This window comes from Parasteatoda tepidariorum, chromosome 1 (genome assembly GCF_043381705.1).
Source record: "Parasteatoda tepidariorum isolate YZ-2023 chromosome 1, CAS_Ptep_4.0, whole genome shotgun sequence".
Lineage (NCBI taxonomy): Eukaryota > Metazoa > Arthropoda > Arachnida > Araneae > Theridiidae > Parasteatoda > Parasteatoda tepidariorum.
The window spans coordinates 18,604,399-18,622,936 of record NC_092204.1 but is presented as its reverse complement, the minus strand read 5'-3'; the positions used below and the strand labels follow the sequence as shown (position 1 = coordinate 18,622,936).

At 31.0% G+C, this 18,538-nt stretch overlaps 4 protein-coding genes across 4 annotated transcripts in view; 1 reads left to right on the top strand and 3 right to left on the bottom strand.

The window, feature by feature from the left end:
- LOC107443515 (hypoxia-inducible factor 1-alpha) overlaps positions 1–18,538 on the top strand; it is a 188,800-nt gene that overhangs the window by 25,347 nt on the left and 144,915 nt on the right. The window lies entirely within an intron of this gene.
- Positions 14,727–15,320, bottom strand: LOC139425154 (uncharacterized). Its single transcript, XM_071178665.1, has one exon. It carries the CDS (start codon positions 15,318–15,320, stop codon positions 14,727–14,729), a length of 594 nt encoding a protein of 197 aa, XP_071034766.1.
- Positions 15,852–16,651, bottom strand: LOC107446621 (uncharacterized). Its single transcript, XM_071178628.1, has 2 exons — positions 16,466–16,651; positions 15,852–16,322 (listed from the first exon to the last, which is right to left on the bottom strand). The coding sequence occupies exons 1-2, from the start codon at positions 16,649–16,651 to the stop codon at positions 15,852–15,854; spliced, it is 657 nt and encodes a 218-aa protein (XP_071034729.1).
- LOC139425148 (uncharacterized) lies at positions 16,817–17,206 on the bottom strand. The gene has a single exon (XM_071178591.1). It carries the CDS (start codon positions 17,204–17,206, stop codon positions 16,817–16,819), a length of 390 nt encoding a protein of 129 aa, XP_071034692.1.

Genomic DNA, 18,538 nt, shown 5'->3' with positions numbered 1-18,538 from the left:
TTTTCTTTCTCGGCTATTGTGGTTTTTCTAGTTTTGCTTCTCACGCTTTTATATATACGAGGGTTGTAAATTAAATAGTGGCAACTTAACCTTTAAACTCACAGAAGGACGGGCATGCGCAAATTAGATATGGGAGCTGTGAGGTGGGGCTGTTGAGGCAAACAAGCTGTGAGGTGGGGCAAAAAAAAGTCGATTAGCTTAGAAGGGTAGTTGTTGTGTGGCGTTAAAGTGAGGAGTTTCGTTTCCATCGCTCTAAAGCATGTTTTCAAAAGGTGATCAGCGGTCGTGGCTTACAATCGAGGTTGCCCGTGGCAAAAATGCAACAGAATGCTATCGAGGATTAGTGGAAGCCTTTGGAGCAAATGCTTTACCATATAGGACAGTAGCACGATGGATTCAAGCATCTCGTCTTTTTTCGTCATTAAGCCTTTTCACAACATGCTTTAGAGCGATGGAAACGAAACTCCTCACTTTAACGCCACGCAACAACTACCCTTCTAAGCAAATCGACTGTTTTTTGCACTCTACACATTGACAACAGCGCCACCTCACCGCACCCATACCCTATTTACGCATGCGCGCCCTTTTGTGAGTTTCAACGTTAAGTTGCCACTATTTAATTTACAACCCTCGTATATATATTTCGTAGACAATTTTACCTTTTAGTTACTTTCACAGTGGTTTTTCTTGTTATGTTTTTTCAAGTTTATTTTAATTCTCTCTCGGCTACTTAGGATTTTCTAGTTCTGTTTCTGAACTTTATTTTCCAATTTTCGTTGGCAAGTTTGCGTTTTTTGTTTCAAATCACTTTTGTTTCTTCTCATTCTCGCCTGGCAAGTCTTGAAAATGGGCTCCTGTTTTTGTGCTCTTGAAACTTAACGACTGTTATTTCCAATATGCATATTTTTGTCAATTTTTGTCAAGTCCTTTATTACAATGTGCTTTTTTTGTGTGTTTTTTTTCAATGTGTTTTTCTACTTACCGTATGTAATTTGGCTCTCAAAATGAATAGAGTTCATGCCTGATTTAGTTAAAATTATGAACGTGATTTTCCATAATCGTTGAGCCTTAATCGTATCTTAAGAGAGTCTTAATCGTTGAGATCATATCTTAATCGTTGAGTTCTCAAAATGATTAAATTCATAAAACAAAAATTGGTAATGTGCTTAAATATTTTTAAAATTCCGTTTATGACAAATTTTGCCGTTTAGGCGTATAAATATATATTTATTCAAAAATGTATTATAAACATAAAACAATACGATTAATCCAAGTGCTTAAATTTAAGTTATTCACTTTGACACTTAAATTTAAAAAATTAAAATGTCGAGTTAATCGATTTGTACATTGCGCCCCCCCCCAAAAAAAAAACCCGGACCACCCTGAAAAACTTTTGATCTGATGATCGGATCTTCATGCTCTAGGTCTCATTCTTAATGTTTCGAGGGGTGACCTCAAATTTGCTAAATAATAAGCGCAGACGATATTTTTAGGTTACGAAATCAGACACAAAAACGCACTTTCTCTGAATAAATATACATTTTTTAACAGATCCGGGAAGCTAAAATTCAAAATTTAAGTGAAATCGGTTGAATAAGTTTCTGAGAAATCGAATTTTAAATATACTTTCCAAATCCGTCAAAAAAGAAAGTATGTTTATTCAGAGAAAGTAAGTTTTTTTGCTTAAAATATCAATTGCACTAATTAATTGGCATATTTGTGGTCACTATTTCGAACTATTAAGAATGAGTCCTAGAAAGCGAAGATCTGATCATTAATCATTGTTATTCATTGTTTTTTTTTTTTTTTTTTTTNGTGATTTTTTTTTTTTTGCGCACTGTACATAGAATAATTCTTGTTTAAGACAAAGTTTTTTAAAAAAAGAAAAAGACTTTAACTTTAAACTTCCTAGAAATGAACCTGGGAATTTCCCGGGATCAAATAACGGGAAAGTAAACACAGGATGTTTTAAAAAAATTTTGAAGCATGTTTTGAATGGTGTTTTCAAGCATGAAAAAGTTTCGTCCTTTGATGTTTTTTGGAAACTTTAGCATAAATTTTTTTTTCCAATGAGAAGAAATAAATTCAAAGAGAAATTATGTTATCTTTAGGGCATAAGAAACTAATACATTTTGTGTGAAAATATTTTATCATTGTTGATAAAAGAATAATTTCTAAGCATCTTGGCTAATTTTATCCTAGCAATTGGAATAATTAATTGAATTTCTGAATCAGTTCCTATTATCTTCTATTTTATACCAATTGATTTATTCAAGAGGATAAACATTTTTTGTTTCCTGATGCATGTTTATTTATTTTTAAAAACAGAACTTAGATAGTTTTGTGTCACTAATTTCTAATTAGCAATCGGTTATCCAAGCTACAGTTTTTGTTCAATGATATTTTTAATTTATTCTTTATCTAAATATACCAGTTTTAAAACGTTATATATAACAGGGGTTCGCATAATGTTGCGGAAAACTTCTAGGGAAGTCAGGAGTGAAATGGTATAGGAACCTATTCCTGGAAATGCTGTCATACGTCGCTAGGGACGCTACCTCTATTCTGAACTGTTTCTTCGTGTGCTTTTAAGCAGGTCATAATGGGGGAAGCGCCCCTAGCCACGTACGATGGCAATTTTAATCCTGTTGATGTGCCCTAACTCTGTTAGAAGTTTTTTTTCAATAGTTACGAGACATATATAACTCTTCTATTTTGAACTCTTTTGTTGTGACAAAATATAGATTAAAAATGTCACTGAATAAATCTGTAGCTTCAGGAGCAAAACTGAATTCGGGTTTCAAATTCACACATCCGAATTTGTATAAATACGACAAAAAATTCGTTCCCCAGTGTTGTTTATTAAAAAGAGGTGTTTCCAATTCTTCAAAATTACTTCACATAATTTTACATCATGCATTAGTGCATTTTTATACAAGTATATTAATAAAAAACTTATAAAAATGATTAAGATACAACATGTTTCTATGTATTGAGTTTTCCTAATCTTTATCTTTCCCAATCTTTATTTTATCTTACTTTCCAAACATTTTTCATATTAGCAGGCTTGATAAAGCTTAAATTTTTCAACCAATTCGTTTACAACATAAATACCTAATATTAAACTTTTCATTAGTACATTTCTTATGGTTTTTATTTTGTTCTTTTTGATTAAAAACGATTAAAGCTTTCGTATTTCGTTATAAATATGGCGCTATATATGCTGCCACTGTATCAAAACAAAAATTTCGTGAAAATGACGAACACAAATTTCTTGATCTGAGGCGCTAGATACAATAAAAATTTTCATAATTCCACAAGCATTGAATTTAGAGCTTTTTAACGACTTAAAGTGTGTTTTCAGTACAAAATCAGCACAGAAGAAATTAGGGCCCATTTGCAAATTATTTTACGGTAAATAGGGATCCTTCATTTTTTTTTCTCTTTTTTCTGCCTTAGCTCTTTATAGAGTAATTTTTTTCTAGTAATGTTTTGTTAAAACATTTTTTGGGGTGTGAGTAATTGATAAAAAGAAATTCCTTTATCTTATTTTCTAAAATTTATTTAACTTAGGCTATTTTTTTTGTGGAAAGTTGGGTGAGAATTTCAAAATTTTATCTTTTGTAAAGAATTGGCCATTGACTTGAAATTCAATGCTTTATAAATAAGCGAATTTATAAGCTCTGTGTTTGTAACAACAACTCGATGAGAAATGATAAAATGAACGAATGCATAACTTAAAGAGAAAACAGCTTCCCAGTGTTAGCCTCTCTTCCTGATCCCACGCAAACCTTTACTGTTATTCACATTTATCTAGACAAAGGCCTTCAGGAGATAAACGTACAAATCATGGTTGGCAAAATAGTTCCTTATTAAATATCAATGAAGTTGGCGAGAAGTATAGTTGCCTTCTAAAGGGTTAAAAAGGAAATCTTCACGAAATACTTTTTCTTAAAAACAGTTCCTTCTCAAAATTCTTCTTTCGAAAAACGGGGAGCTCCAAATATTAATGTTAAACATTTTGAGAAAGTACCTTTGTAGTAAAGCTTATAGAAACAGCAATATTAACGAACTTTCTTAATCGTCTAAGACCGTGATGGGCAAACTACGAACCGCAGGCCAACTGTGGCCCTCCAGAAGGTTTTATCCTGCTCGTGGATAGAATTTTAACTTACCAATCCGTGACGAATCTAAACAATATACATTCATTTTCTTGTCTACTTTGTTTAAAGCTATTTTTGTTCTTTCTTTTTCAACAAAGTATTGATGACCTTTTTACTTTCTCTATTTTTGTTCTACAAAACATAAATTGATGGAAATAGGCAGCTTCAATTGGTAAAATGGTAAAAGTTCTTAATAGAATAGACGTAGATATCCGCCATCTGAAGCAGTTGTGTCTAAATACGCCAAAGTTGGAGTTTTACAAATCACTACCATAAGCTTGTTTCTCAAATTTAATATTTCATGCCCAGAAAATCAGCACTATGTTTGCTTCATCTTATAGATGTGAACAAGTGTTTTCAACTATAAACGTTTGAAAAAATCATTTCTGAAGTAGACTAACGGGCAAACATTTAACATTGAGCATTTAAAATAAGTACATCTGACTTGGAACCTCAATATAAAGAACTTTTAAAAATGAAATCGCAATTTCATTCATCTCATTAAATATTTAAATTAAAATTTGCATATCGTTTTTATATTTTAGAAGTTTTTACTTGGCCCACCCAACTTTTTTTCTTCGTTTTTTTTGCCCTCGACCAAAAAAGTTTGCCCATCCCTAAGAGTCTAAGAGGAAAAGAAGGCAGAGGGTGAAAGAAATTCTTGCATGGCACGCTGATGGTCTTTGCAGACGAGAAACTATTTGTTTTACAGCAAAGTCTCAGTGTCAGGTTAATTTCTATTGATGACATATATATGGTGGAAATATGTATGGGAAATGTGTATGGGTGAAATATTCCTGCTTTAAAAAATATCTATCTCACACCACACGTGTGGCTTAGGAGTGGTTCAGCAAACATTTCTCTGACTTTCTGTCGAAGAATGACAGGCCTCCCAAATCCCAAAATATGAACCCGCTTTATAATTTTGTTTGGTCATGCATGTTCTCTAAACATAATAATTATAAAAATCACCTATCTGAGGAAATTCAAAAATGTTATTCATAAGATTCTGGTAGAAAGAAAACAGATTCTATGCTAATTTAAGGTTAAGAAATTTCTCACAAATTCCCAAAAACTGGATCTTTCATAAAAGACTGCACAGATAAACTTATTTTTTTACAAAAACAGGACCTTTTTTTAAAAAAAAATTCACAAAATTATGAGTACATTTTTCCGCAATTTCACAAAAAAAACATTTCTAAAAAAAAGTATAAAAAATTTTCCAATTTTTTTAATAGTTAGAATCGGAAATGACACAAAAAAAGCCTTTAGAATAAAGCCGGAGTCGGGGCCTTTTAGTTAATCAGAGCAGTATATCCGGTTCTAAATTCAATTTAATAAGTTTAAAGTAGATTTATATTCTTTTCTTAACATTTTCTGACACGGCATATCCTCAGTTGACGTGTTAGCTTTTAGCTAAGATGACCCAAATGTTGAACTGCGTAAACGCAATTTCCATCGATTTGATTTGTTTTCAAATTTTAAATCTTACATTTTGATTTAACTCTTAGAGGTCTGTCCAGACATTTTGTAATAGATCTTGTTATTGTAAAATTGTGAAAAAACTATTCATAATTTGTGAATATAAAATAAGCATTAAGTCACGTTCCTTCAACCAGGGTCCTGCTTTTGAGAATTTATGCAAATAGGGTCCTGTTATTGCAAAAATTGCTAAAAACCTTTTCAAGTTTTTAAATTGCAAATAGATACAAGATTCTGCTCAACAATTGCTGCTACTAAATTAGAGGTGCAACATATAAATATTTGGTATTTAGCCTGAACTGCTCAAAACAGAATATTCATTTCGGACGAATATAATGGAAACAAAATCATTCATATTTTTAATAATTTCAATTGACCTATTTTAAATAACACAATTTAGTAATGTATCACTTTTAATGTGTTACGCATTAAGTAAACTTAAAAAATCCTTAAATTTATAATGTTTTATTTAAAAAATTGCCTGAAATTAATTTTTATTTACATAGTATTCTAGTAATTAATTTTATGAATAAATATAAATTGATCAATTATTTATTTACAAAAAAAATTATGACTTAATATTAAGATGCTTACACGATGTCATTTCTTAGAATTCTAAGAAATATTTTCTTAGAATTCTCAATTTGGAATTTAAGGTTAGGGAAGCTTAGTTTGTCTGGAACCGTCTTTCTTCCACCCCCGGAAAGGGTTTATTCGATTAACAAAACAATAATGAAGACAAACAAATTTGTGAAGGGTCCGTTAAGGGACCCAAATTTCTTCTAAACAGACCTCTAGCTATAATTCATTAAATAAAGGTGCATGCAACAACTATTGTTTCCTCCCCAAATTTATTTTAAGATTATTAGAACTGAAAATGATTACTTTCATAAATTAGATTATGGTATTCATCAATTATAAATTTTCTTATTTCGATGAAATTTACATTTTATCTAAATTTGGCTTCTAACGCTGCAATTCCTATTAATCTTTCGTGAAAAGTTTAGACATTTTTACAAATTCGACACGATTAATGGTGTAAAATAGGACATTTGTGGAACGCCATCCTAAAGTTTTTTAAAAAATCAACCGAAGAGCCATTGCATTATAACCACCCTGCTAATAACATGTAGGACCACCTTTAGCCCTGAAAACTGCTAGCACCCGCCGTGGCATTGCATCCACAAGGTGCTGATAGGTAGTCTGAGGTATCTGGTACCAAGCGCTCACCAACTGGTCCTGCAATTCCCTCGCATTGCGAGGGGGTAGCGTGGCAGCACGAATTTGGTTTTCCAAGTAGGACCACAAATGCTCTATTGAATTAAGGTCAGGTGAATTTGGGGGCCAAGATATGACTTGAAAGTCACTGGAATGTTCTTCGACGATTCGACCCTTATGACATGGTGCATTATCCTGTTGGTAAACACCATCCCCCGCAGGACAAACTGTTGCCATGAATGGGTGAACCTGGTCTGCAACTATGTTCAAGTAGCTTACAAACGTCAGGGATTGTTCTATGAGGATTATGGATCCTAATGTGCCCCATGAAAACATTGTTACTGGGCGAAAAACCATGAAAACCTGGGCGAGCCCATTGTTATAGATGGAGGGTGGTCATAATGTAATGACTCTTCGGTGTTCTACATGTTTGTTTTAAGCAGCCCCATGTATCACAGGCATTTTTTGATCAAAGTTGGCAACTCTCGAGATTATTGGACTGCGAAAGTGTTCTGATTTGCGGGTCTCTAGTAGTAACTTTACTGGATCCTCTGAGCCTGTCTTTTGTTGTGTAGTAGACTGGTATTTGAGCTGGAATGAAATGCTATTTTCGGAGTCTTAAGAATTGTTTTATTCATCTCCAATCTAAACGAACCCCTGAGCCCGATACACTACTATTCCGCTATTGGTCGAACACTTTAATTAGCATGTTATGTAATTAATCTACAGATTAACTAAGGTGATCCGTTGGGTTCGAATAAGTGCGAATTGATTAAGTGAGACTTGTTTGAAAGATTTTACCTTCAACGCAGTCAAAGACACCAGTGTCTTGTGCTGTATTTCTAACCATAAATTATCAAAATGATAAATGAAAATGTAATATTTTTCATTTATTTTGACCTAAATTGAATGCAAAATAAAGAAAGGAGCATGGTTCTAAAATTCTACGTCTAAGGGTTAGCGGTCCGAGACAACACGGACGTGATCTCAGTTCGTACGCATTATAACATTGAAATTGTTAATTTCTGTCATTGAGTTTTTTTTTTTAAATTAATGTTTGAATGAAGAAGATAGAATAATTGTAATGTCCATTTTTCATGAAGCACTGAGTTTTTTTTAAAAAAAATTGTTCTAATTCCCTTATACGCATTATAACAATGAAATTGTTAATTTCTGTCAATGAGTTTTTTTAAAAATCAATGTTTGAATGAAGAAGTTTTTTTTTTTTAAATTTCAAGTACTGGACCAATATATAAAATCCTAATTTTCGAATTTTAAATAAAAATAAGAATCAAGTTTTAAAATGTAAATGTATTTTTAAAGTCTATTCAGAATTTTTTGAGAAAGAGTCATTTATTTTAAAAAGAAAAAAAAATACATCGTAATCTCCTTAATTGATTCCTAATGCTTCAAAGGAATTTATTTTTGAATTAAAGAGTTTGATTGAAAATAGAAACTGTTCCCACATTTTAGTTAAATACATGCTGTCAATACGAAGTCGGCAGCTGGTGTGGTCTGTTTAATCCTATCAGTAAAGATTTTAAAAAAAAAATAGCAGGTTCACAGCGGTTATCTTTGTTAGTTACCGCAAGCCTCAAAGATAATCTCAAACAAAAAGTTATTTTCAATCCTATTGCAAAAATTCGCGGTGTAGGGACTTAAATTTCTATTTAAGTACATCATAATACCTCTACATAATTTATCTTAATAATTATAAATCTTAATTCAATTTTAGGTTAAATTTTTTATGCGTTATTTATAATACATTAAAAACGCGTCATTAAATAAAATGCATTTTAAATGAGTTATTAAATCATTATTTGGGATTGCACAGATTATTTCTTAAATTTAGATGCTAGGATGTTGTTTTTGAGACATTTTAATAAAAATCAGAGCATCTTTATTTTGTGTCAAACTGACTAGGCAAAAAAATATGTATATACATTAATATAAAGTGACCACACGTCCCGATTTTGGCGGGACAGTCCCGCTTTTTGGTGGACTGTCCCGCGTCCCGCCGATTTTTAAAAATGTCCCGCTTTTTAGAAAATATCTGCATTTCTTATTTTAAATGTACTGTAAAAATATATTCCTATTATTTATTAAGTATTATGGTGAATATAAAGAAATAAAAAATACATAAAAAACACATAAAATGCGTGCAGAGTAAACTAAATTAGGCAATGTACCAAGTTAGATTTACTCGGTGGTGTGCGATCATTGTCTTTACGTCTCGGCTTAATTCAGATAAGTGCGGACTGCCGTTAGACAGTGCGGTTTGTTGTTTTCAATTTGACGTTCGGTTTGACTCATTATTTGATTGACAAAGGTTGAGCAATAGTCGCCACAAAGTAACGGTCAATAAGGTAAAATTTAATACTCTTTTTTAGCCTTTGTAATAATTTTTTTATTTATTTCTAGTATTTACCCACAAAATAAAAGATGAGTAAAAAAAGAGGATGCAAATTTAATGAAGAGCTAAGCAGAGAATTTCCATTTATTAAAAGTACCAAAATAGACTATATGGTACGGTGTGATAAACGCAATGCTGAATTTTCGGTCTCACATGGTGGAAAAAACGATATTACTAAACATCTAGCGACAAAGAGGCACAAAAGATTTTTTAATAATGCCGCTTCCTCATCTAAAATGGAACAGTTTTTTCGCAGTGCTAGCTTTAGCAACACGGAAAAACAGCTAGCATTAGCGGAAGGGCTATTTGCTTTCCGCACCATAAACCACAATCAAAGTTTCAGATCAATGGATTGTACGTCGCAAGTGATCAAAACATTATACGACAAAAAATATGCATGTGCAAGGACAAAAACCGAAGCAATTATTTGTAATGTTTTTTCACCATATTCGTTTTCACAATTGCAGAAAGAATTAGAAAAATGCGCATTTATATCCATATATTCTGATGCTTCCAACCACAAAGATTTAAAATTATTTCCCACAGGTGTTAGATTTTTTGATCCAGAAACAGGAATTAAAATTAGAATATTAGATTTTGTTTCATTGCCTGATGAAACTTCACAAATAATTTTTGATTTAATAAGTACTATTTTAAAAAAGAATAATTTAAACAATAAAATTATTGCCCATTGTGCTGATAACACTAACGTAAATTTTGGTGGAAAAGCTAGAAGAGGCATCAATAACGTTTTTACGAAACTTAACGAACATTTGAAGCAAAAAAATATTGGAGTAGGTTGTGCAGCGCACATTCTATACCTATACTATTCAAACAGCATCTGACTTACTTCCAGTTGATGTTGAAAATATTTTTGCAAACATTTATTCGTATTTTTATATATATATTGTGCGTGTTGAAAGTTTGACTAAATTGTAATTCTCATTTCATCCCATTTGTCCCGCTTTGTCTCAATAAAAATGTGGTCACTTTACATTAATATGTATATACGAAATGTATTACTGGAATTTTGGCCAGCCGTGTTATACCGTGGTAGAAATAGATTTTTCTTATTACTGTTTTAATGTACATTCCGACAAGAAAACTGTATTACAGGTTGTTATTAGGTTTAACCAACGCAATAAATTTTCTTTCGCATGATGTTTTTTGAAGATAGGATGTTAGGCGGTATTAATAAAAGTCGGAACATCTCTATTTTACGCCAAGCTAACTAGGCAATGTATTTACTTTTTAATCTCTACTTCGAAATGTTGTATTGATATTTTTGTCCAGTCGTGTTCAACAAGGATGAAAAAAAATTTTTTTTTAAATTTTATTTCAACGACTGTCCATAAGAGAAAACTGTATGTACGTTATAATTAATTTGAGCCTAGGTGATATATTTTATTTTCATTCTATAATCTGTATTCATGATAAATGCGCGTGATGAATATATGAATTGTTTCACTTAGATAAAGTTTATTTTCTTATGTTGATAAAATCCAATAACTGTAAAGATTGCGTAACTGAAAAGTTTAATAACTTCGAAACTAATTCAAAATTTATAAATAAAAATCTACTGTTTACAGCTTTAGCTAAACTTAATTATGTAACGCCGTGTTTCCAAAACTTATGACTTTTGTGTACACTTTCTAAATTTTTTGTAACGCTGTGTACCACTAATAAAAAAATTAATGTATTTTTTACTATAAAAAATTGCACAAAAGTTAAAATTCACAACTGGCTGTTGACACCACTAACTGTTAACTTTGCAAAAAATATCCAATAGAAAAATACGTAATCGTAAATTTTCATGGCTAGCTTTGTTTTTAAATAAAGTTTTTTTTGAAATTTTCGTTTGTTGTAAGATATTTTGCATAAAAACGCGTACCCCTGCTAAACTGTTCCGGTACCCCGGGGGGTACGCGTACCACTGTTTAGGAAACACTGATGTAACGGAATAAAAAAAAAAATATTTTTAATGAACTCAAAACGTGATGTCCGCGTTATCAATTTCATATCTGGTTTATCTGAATATATTTTGTTTATCAAAAACGTGCTAAATTTCATACTACAGTTATTACGTCATAGTGAGAAGAGCTTGCGTTGTAATTTTTCTGTGGACAAGTTACAGCCTCGACCTTTAAGGCGCCGACGGTAGTACTTTTTTTTAAATACAAAAAAAAAACTTTTATTTTTTTATTCATGTTTCTTGGCTGCAATTATTCTATGTATTAATTCCTAAAGCAATAAATGAGTAAACTTAAAAAAAAAGGTTAAATATTTATTTCCTTAGTTTTTTTTTAAAATTACTACTGTGAAATTCGACTAACATCTCGTAAATACGTTTTCCTTTAATGCATATTAGATGAGGGAATAATAGTTTGAGTCAGTTACATAAGATCTTACAAACATGCAACATACACAAAAAAATATTTATCTTAAAAACATGCAACGTACACAAAAAAATATTTACTTTACTATAGCTGAATCAAATAAGATCACGCAATCAGTACATCACTGCTCTGAGCGTCACCTATGGGTTAATATTATCCAGAACCACTATGAAATTTTTATGTTTAAGAAAAATATTGATATTCGCTGCAATTCCTACTTCTTTTATGAGTGATGAAAACAAACATGTTTGCATTTAATGTTCAATTTTATGTGATGTGTGCTTAAGTTTAATAAAGCTTTCTTTATCATTATGTATCACCTAGATTCAGGTTGGGAAAAAGACGTCTTTTTTTGTTTTTGCTTTAACCAAGCTTTTTTTTTATTATTTAAAGCAATATGCCCAATAATATTTTCGGCCATGAACCAAAGCATTTCATAGCATTCATTAGACTATTCCATTTAACTAGGAATTAATATTTTCAATGAACAATTCAAAAATATCCACTTTTGCTCCTTAAATATGCTCACATAATAACAAAACAGAAAGAAAAAGAACTGAATCGTTTGAATATGCTTTTAGATTATAATTTCACTTAACATGCAAAATAAACCCTCAACATTTAAGTTTTATTTTAGCAATATTTGTTTAAAAGTGCTTGTCTGTGTAATATAAAAATGCCATACTTCGGTATTATTTAACTAAAATCATTATTTAGCTGTATGCAATTTATAATATTAGTATTAAGTTTTATGACATATAGATTTTTTATCACCCATTAATTTCTTGATTTTTTAATCCCTTTTAATATATTAAAACTTGAATTGGTACAAATTTAAAAATATTTAAGGCAATATGTCGTATATATTTTATACTACTAATAATTAAAAAATTCTTGAAAATAAAGGAAAAATGAAACTGTATAAAAACGACATGGGTTACATGTAAATAGTAAAAGTAAGTTTTTGTACTAAGGGTTTAGTAATAAAGTATTTACTACATTTCTTTTCATTTATTATAACATAATAGAACTTTAAGTTAAATAATATTTAAGTTTGTAGTAGTCCAGAAATTTATGATTTTCCTGTTAAAGAATATCTTTTGCTTTTTTGTCTTTTATTAAAAATTAGATAAATAAGCAAAGAAGTTTTTTCGAAAATTTATTTACAATAATATACAATTAACTTAATGATTTTATATAGAATTTAATTACTTTAGTTGGGTTTCCATTGTTTTTTTTATCAACGTTTGAAAGATTTTGTCTATTTGTTTCTTGAATAATTAAACATTACTACATATTCTCTTAATTCTATTAATTTGATTAAAAATGATATTTAAATAGATTTTCTTAGAAACATTAGAATTTCAAGTAATTAGTTTATTTATGAAAATTAAAATCAGTCATTTTTTTATCGTGTAATTCAATAAAGCAGATATTTTCTTCTTTTATAATACCCCAAATCCAAAAAATTGAAATTAAAATTATCATCATGATTAGGAAGCAAGATTAATAATTCCTCGGGGTAAATATTATTTAATAAAACAGTATAATCTTTAAAATTAAAGATAATTAAATAATCAATAAATATAAAACACATATTTAATGTTAAGAGTATAATTTTTTTTCATAATAATGCACAAATAAGTTAGCTAAGAGAGATGAGAAATTAGATCCTTGTGGTCTTCCATAAATTTGAAGAAAAATATCTTTTCCATTGTAAAGATAATTATTAAAAAGACAAAAATTAATTAGAATGTCCCAATAATCAAAATCGCAACTAAGGATATTTTTAAAATCGTAGTTAAAAGGCGTTTGTAATGATTGAAACCCCGAGATCTGAGAGATCATATCACCGTATTTAATATTGGCGCCCAATTTTAAATACGGTGATATGATCTCTCAGATCTCGGGGTTTCAATCATTACAAACGCCTTTTAACATAAAATATATTTAATAACAAGAAGGATGATGATGATGTTACAGTGTTATGGAGGAAAACTGATTAGAAACTAACGATTTTACATTACTGCGCAGACCGCCATCTATTGAGTATTAGAAATTATAATTAACAGAAGGGATCCTGGAAATCAAAAGTCGCAATAGAATTAATTTTTGTTTGTGTAATAAATTCTAAAATCGGTTGATTATTAGTGATAATCCAAGGAAAACCTTCCTTAATAATATTGTTAATAATTTTATGTAAGTAGTTAGAGAAAATGGTGCAAGGTTTGGATAGGTAAGTATTAGATCGACCCACATGTGATTGTTCTAAATTTTATAAGAATTTTATGAAATTTAGAACTGATAATTAAGTAAGGAAATTGTATATTGCTAATATAACTTTTAACCTCTTAAAAAATTTGTAATGACATTATTATTATTTAAATTGCTAAGTTTAAAATTTTTACTATTTTTTTTAACTCCGTATTTAAAAGTTTAACATAGAATTTTTTACAGAATATTGCATAATTATTCTTAATTTTGTCTCTTGGGGGTAATTAAAATTTTTTTTGTCGTAGTTGCTTAGTTTATTGAACAATTATTGAAAATAAACACCCCATTTCCATTCTGTTATCATACCTAAAGGTAAAGAGAATCTATTTGATATCTTTAAACAAAAACTATTGAGACCATTAAGTGTCACTGTTTAGGAGGTCCAGGATAATACCAGCACTTATTAATAACATATTTTATTGGCAAAACAACATCAACAATGGTATACAATTAACAAGCAGACAAACATAACATCTTACATCCAGATCTCGTACGTAAAGCCAACTAATCTAGAAGTATTTGGGGGAGGTTATCCAATGGATGCGCGCATGCGCTAACATTTAAGTTTCAGTTCGTATTTCTAAAAGTTTCACTTCGGATTTTAACTTACCACATTTCCTCCCACCTTGAGTAGAATACCTGTAATTATACTCAACAAACTTCTAATTTTTAGACATATAAAATTTCTATATAAATGAAAGAAAAATACATCAATGATGAAAAATCATACAAAATATTTAACATAAACAATACTTAATGAATCATACAGTTTGCAAAATATTACGGTACAGTAGGTTTAACAATTCTTCCACTGCTACTTATTTTCAATGATTTTCCTGTTACATCAACATACTCATTTTCCAGCTCTAATCTAAACAGTCTTTGAACTGGCCTTAAAATTTCTGAATTTTCTGTCTTTACAAGTGCTACTCTTGTGTGACCATCTCTGCCAGGAATTACCTTTAATACCTTAGCTAAATTCCAAAATGTCCGCTTCTTATTAATATCTTCGACTAAAACTATTTCCCCGACTTTTAACGGTTTATCCTTATAATCTCTTAACGATTGTTGGCGTAATTGCCCTAAATATTCAGTCCTAAATCTAGCTCTAAGTAATTCTCTTATTTTTTGGAGATATTTAGCTCGTTTACTTAAATTTTTCTTATCTACCTGATCAATATCTACTACACCTGAGGAAGGTATCTCGTGCAAGAACATTTCGGGAGTTAATGGTGAAATATCGGCCACGTCTTCGGATACGTAAGTGAGGGGCCTCGTATTTATTATTCTTTCACAATCACAAAGGAGAGTGAGTAACTCCTCATAGTTGAGCGTAGCGCGTCCTAATATTTTACGTAAGATTTGTTTCACCATCTGGATTAAGCGCTCCCACCAACCCCCCCACCAACTTGCCGAAGGAGGATTGAACTTAAAACGTATTTTTTGTTCTGCAACTTTTGAGCTCAATTTATCCCAATCTATTGAACGAAGAGCTTTTTCTGCGCCAAAGAAATTTGTTCCATTATCGGAATATATAACTGAAAGTCTGCCTCGTCGCTCAATAAATCGTCTTAAGGACTGAAAATATGCTTCTGTCGTCAAAAGGGTTACTAATTCTAAGAGTACTGCACGATACACTGCACACGTATAAAGAACTATGTATGCGTTTCTTTTATCTTTAAGGTACAGTGGACCTGCGAGGTTAACCAACACCTAGAAACAACAGGCCTCAGCACGGGTTACCATAAATTTCCCTTAGTAGTCCAAACGTAATGACATATTTTGTATTTTCAACCACTGCGCAGCTTAGTATCCCTAACGTGATGACATCTCTCTTATTTTTCGTCTACTGCGCAGTTAACTTCTTCACATCGGACTACTAAATTGATCCTTGCTGAGGCCTTTCTACTTCTTAGGAGGTGTTTGGTCAACCCCTACTATCTCAAATACTGCGGCATCATTTACTCGATCACTAGGTAAAATTCCTGGCATAACTTCACATCTTTTTACTTTCAATCTTTGACATTTCACACAATGCTTAATACAATTACGAATAGTCTTACGACTTTTCAAAACCCAATATTTTTCTCTTAAGTGAGACATCAACAGAGAAATATCAGCATGTAAATAATCAACATGATAACTTAAAATTAACAATTTTACAACAGGACGATTATTTGGCAAAATAATAGGATGAATGAAATCAGATGTATCATCACGATAATCAAGGTTGGTTTTAGCTCTTATCACACCATTTTGGTCAACAAATGGTCTTAATTGCTTAAGTTTATTATCATATACATATTTAAAACCATCCTTTTGAATTAATAACATCAGAGAAATTTCAGCTTTACAAAGTTCATCTACACTTAAAACCTTAGAAAATTTTTTATCTTTATGTTACAGTTATAAAAGAATCTATATATCCATGCTATCATCCTCAAAGTTTTCTTATATGATGAAAAATATTTACAATACCAATATTGATCGCTATCATCCGTATTTAAAGCAATTATTACAGTTTTACGTAGCTCTGAATTAACCAATTCTTCATTTGGGTTTTCTTCCGATTTAGGCCAATTTTCTTCCTTATCGTAGAGCCAAATCGGTCCCTCCCACCAACGACGTTGAATTATCTGTTCAGCAGTGCAGCCACGTGATGCAAGATCGGCAGAGTTCGAGCTACCTGGCAAGTGGCGCCACATGGTGAGAGAAGTTACCGAACAAATTTCTTTAACGCGATTATATACAAATAATCCCCAATTTAAATTACGCTTAATCCAACTCAGAGCGGTGGTCGAATCAGTCCAACAATAAATTTGAACTTCACTGAGAGCAAGATCTTTAAGTATGGATGACAGCGGTCTAGCTCATATACAACAGACTAGTAGTTCCAGCCTAGGAATAGTTAGTGACTTTAGAGGAGCAACTCTGCTTTTAGCAATGACCAAATGAATTTTAACAATATCATTAACAAAAATTCTTAAAAATATATAAAATTCGTAAGCTGATTTACTGTCGTCACAGAATAAGTGTAAGCTAAATACAACATTAGATGGTTCAAGTTCTAGCCATCTTGGAACCTTAATGTCCTCTAATAAATGTAACTGTGAGAGCCAGAACTTAAATCTCTTTGCCAAATTATCTGGAATTTCATCATTCCAACTTAATTTTAAATTCCAAGTCTCTTGCAAAGTTATCTTAGGTAACAACATAACAGTAGTTGTATATCCAATAATATCAAATACCCTATGAGCCATTGCTAATACAAATCTTTTCGTAATTAATTGTTCAGAATAATCAACAGGTTCAATTTTTCAAGATAACGTATCACTTTCCGTATTCCAATTGAGACCTAACACGGACACATCTTTCTTATCAGAATTATTTATCAAATCAGATGCATTGGTCTGCCAATATCGTAAATTAAAAATACCCTATGTCATTATCGTTTGCGATTCCAAAATAAAACTTCGAGTTTCGGTTTCTGAACTTAAGCTAGTCACACAATTATCAACGTAAAAAGAATTCTTAAGAATTTCAGCAGTATGACTTAAATGATCTGAAACTCTATTTAACTCTTATGAAACTCTATTATCGTAACGTAAAGGCTAAACAAAAGGGCGAAGTGGTTAAGCCAAACACTAGTCTTTTGTGTTTATACTCTACCAACCTATCCGAATTGTTTTTATCATACCAAAAAAAACTTAAAAAATCGNAAAAAAAAAAAAAAAAAAAAAAAAAAAAAAACTTAAAAAAATCGGTGTCTTTCGGGCGAATAGATATCATACAAAAGGCTTTCTCAATATCTGAGGTCACCCTATTTTATTCTTACGAAATCAATTGAGAATCGATGGAATTATTTCTATTAAATTTGGTCCCGTGGCCAATCATTTAATGAAGGTTTGCCAGAAATTCGAGCACTAGCATTAAATATAGGTCTTATTTTAGTACTTGAAGTTTCTTTGACCACTGGCCTGTGAGGCAAAAAATGAACATTTTCCAATTTATTAAATGTCACAATTTCAATAATTCCCAGAGATAACCAATTTTCGAAAACCTCTCAATAAGCATTAAAATTTCCTGAGTCCATTAATTTCTTTTTGGAATTTTTCGCATTCTTAAGTGCAATATTTTTTTTCTGGTTAAAAGCGAACTATCTGTAAACCAAGGTAACGCGATATCATATCTTCCCATAGAATTGACTTTAATTGTCTCCTCAAAATGTTTAAGAGTTTCTTTTTCTAATTCGACTTTAGTCTGACTCATCGTCGATTTCTCTTTCATTGATAAGCAGAGAAGAAATAAAATGAGAAGCTTCATTCGTAATTGTAGGCGTATCGCATAAATAACTGCCTAATAAGCAATTTCCGAGCTTCGTTTCTATACACAACAGGCCTGAACTTAAATTTATTATTTTTCCTGTCAGTATTTTACTTGCTATATCTGCTTTGATTAGTAATTTTATTTCTTTCTCAACAGGGTATTTTTTCCGTTCTAAATCACTGCGAATATTCAAATTATTTAACTTTCTAATCCTGTGATTCTCAACCACTGTGCCGTGGCACTTTTGTGTGCCGCCAAATTCATAA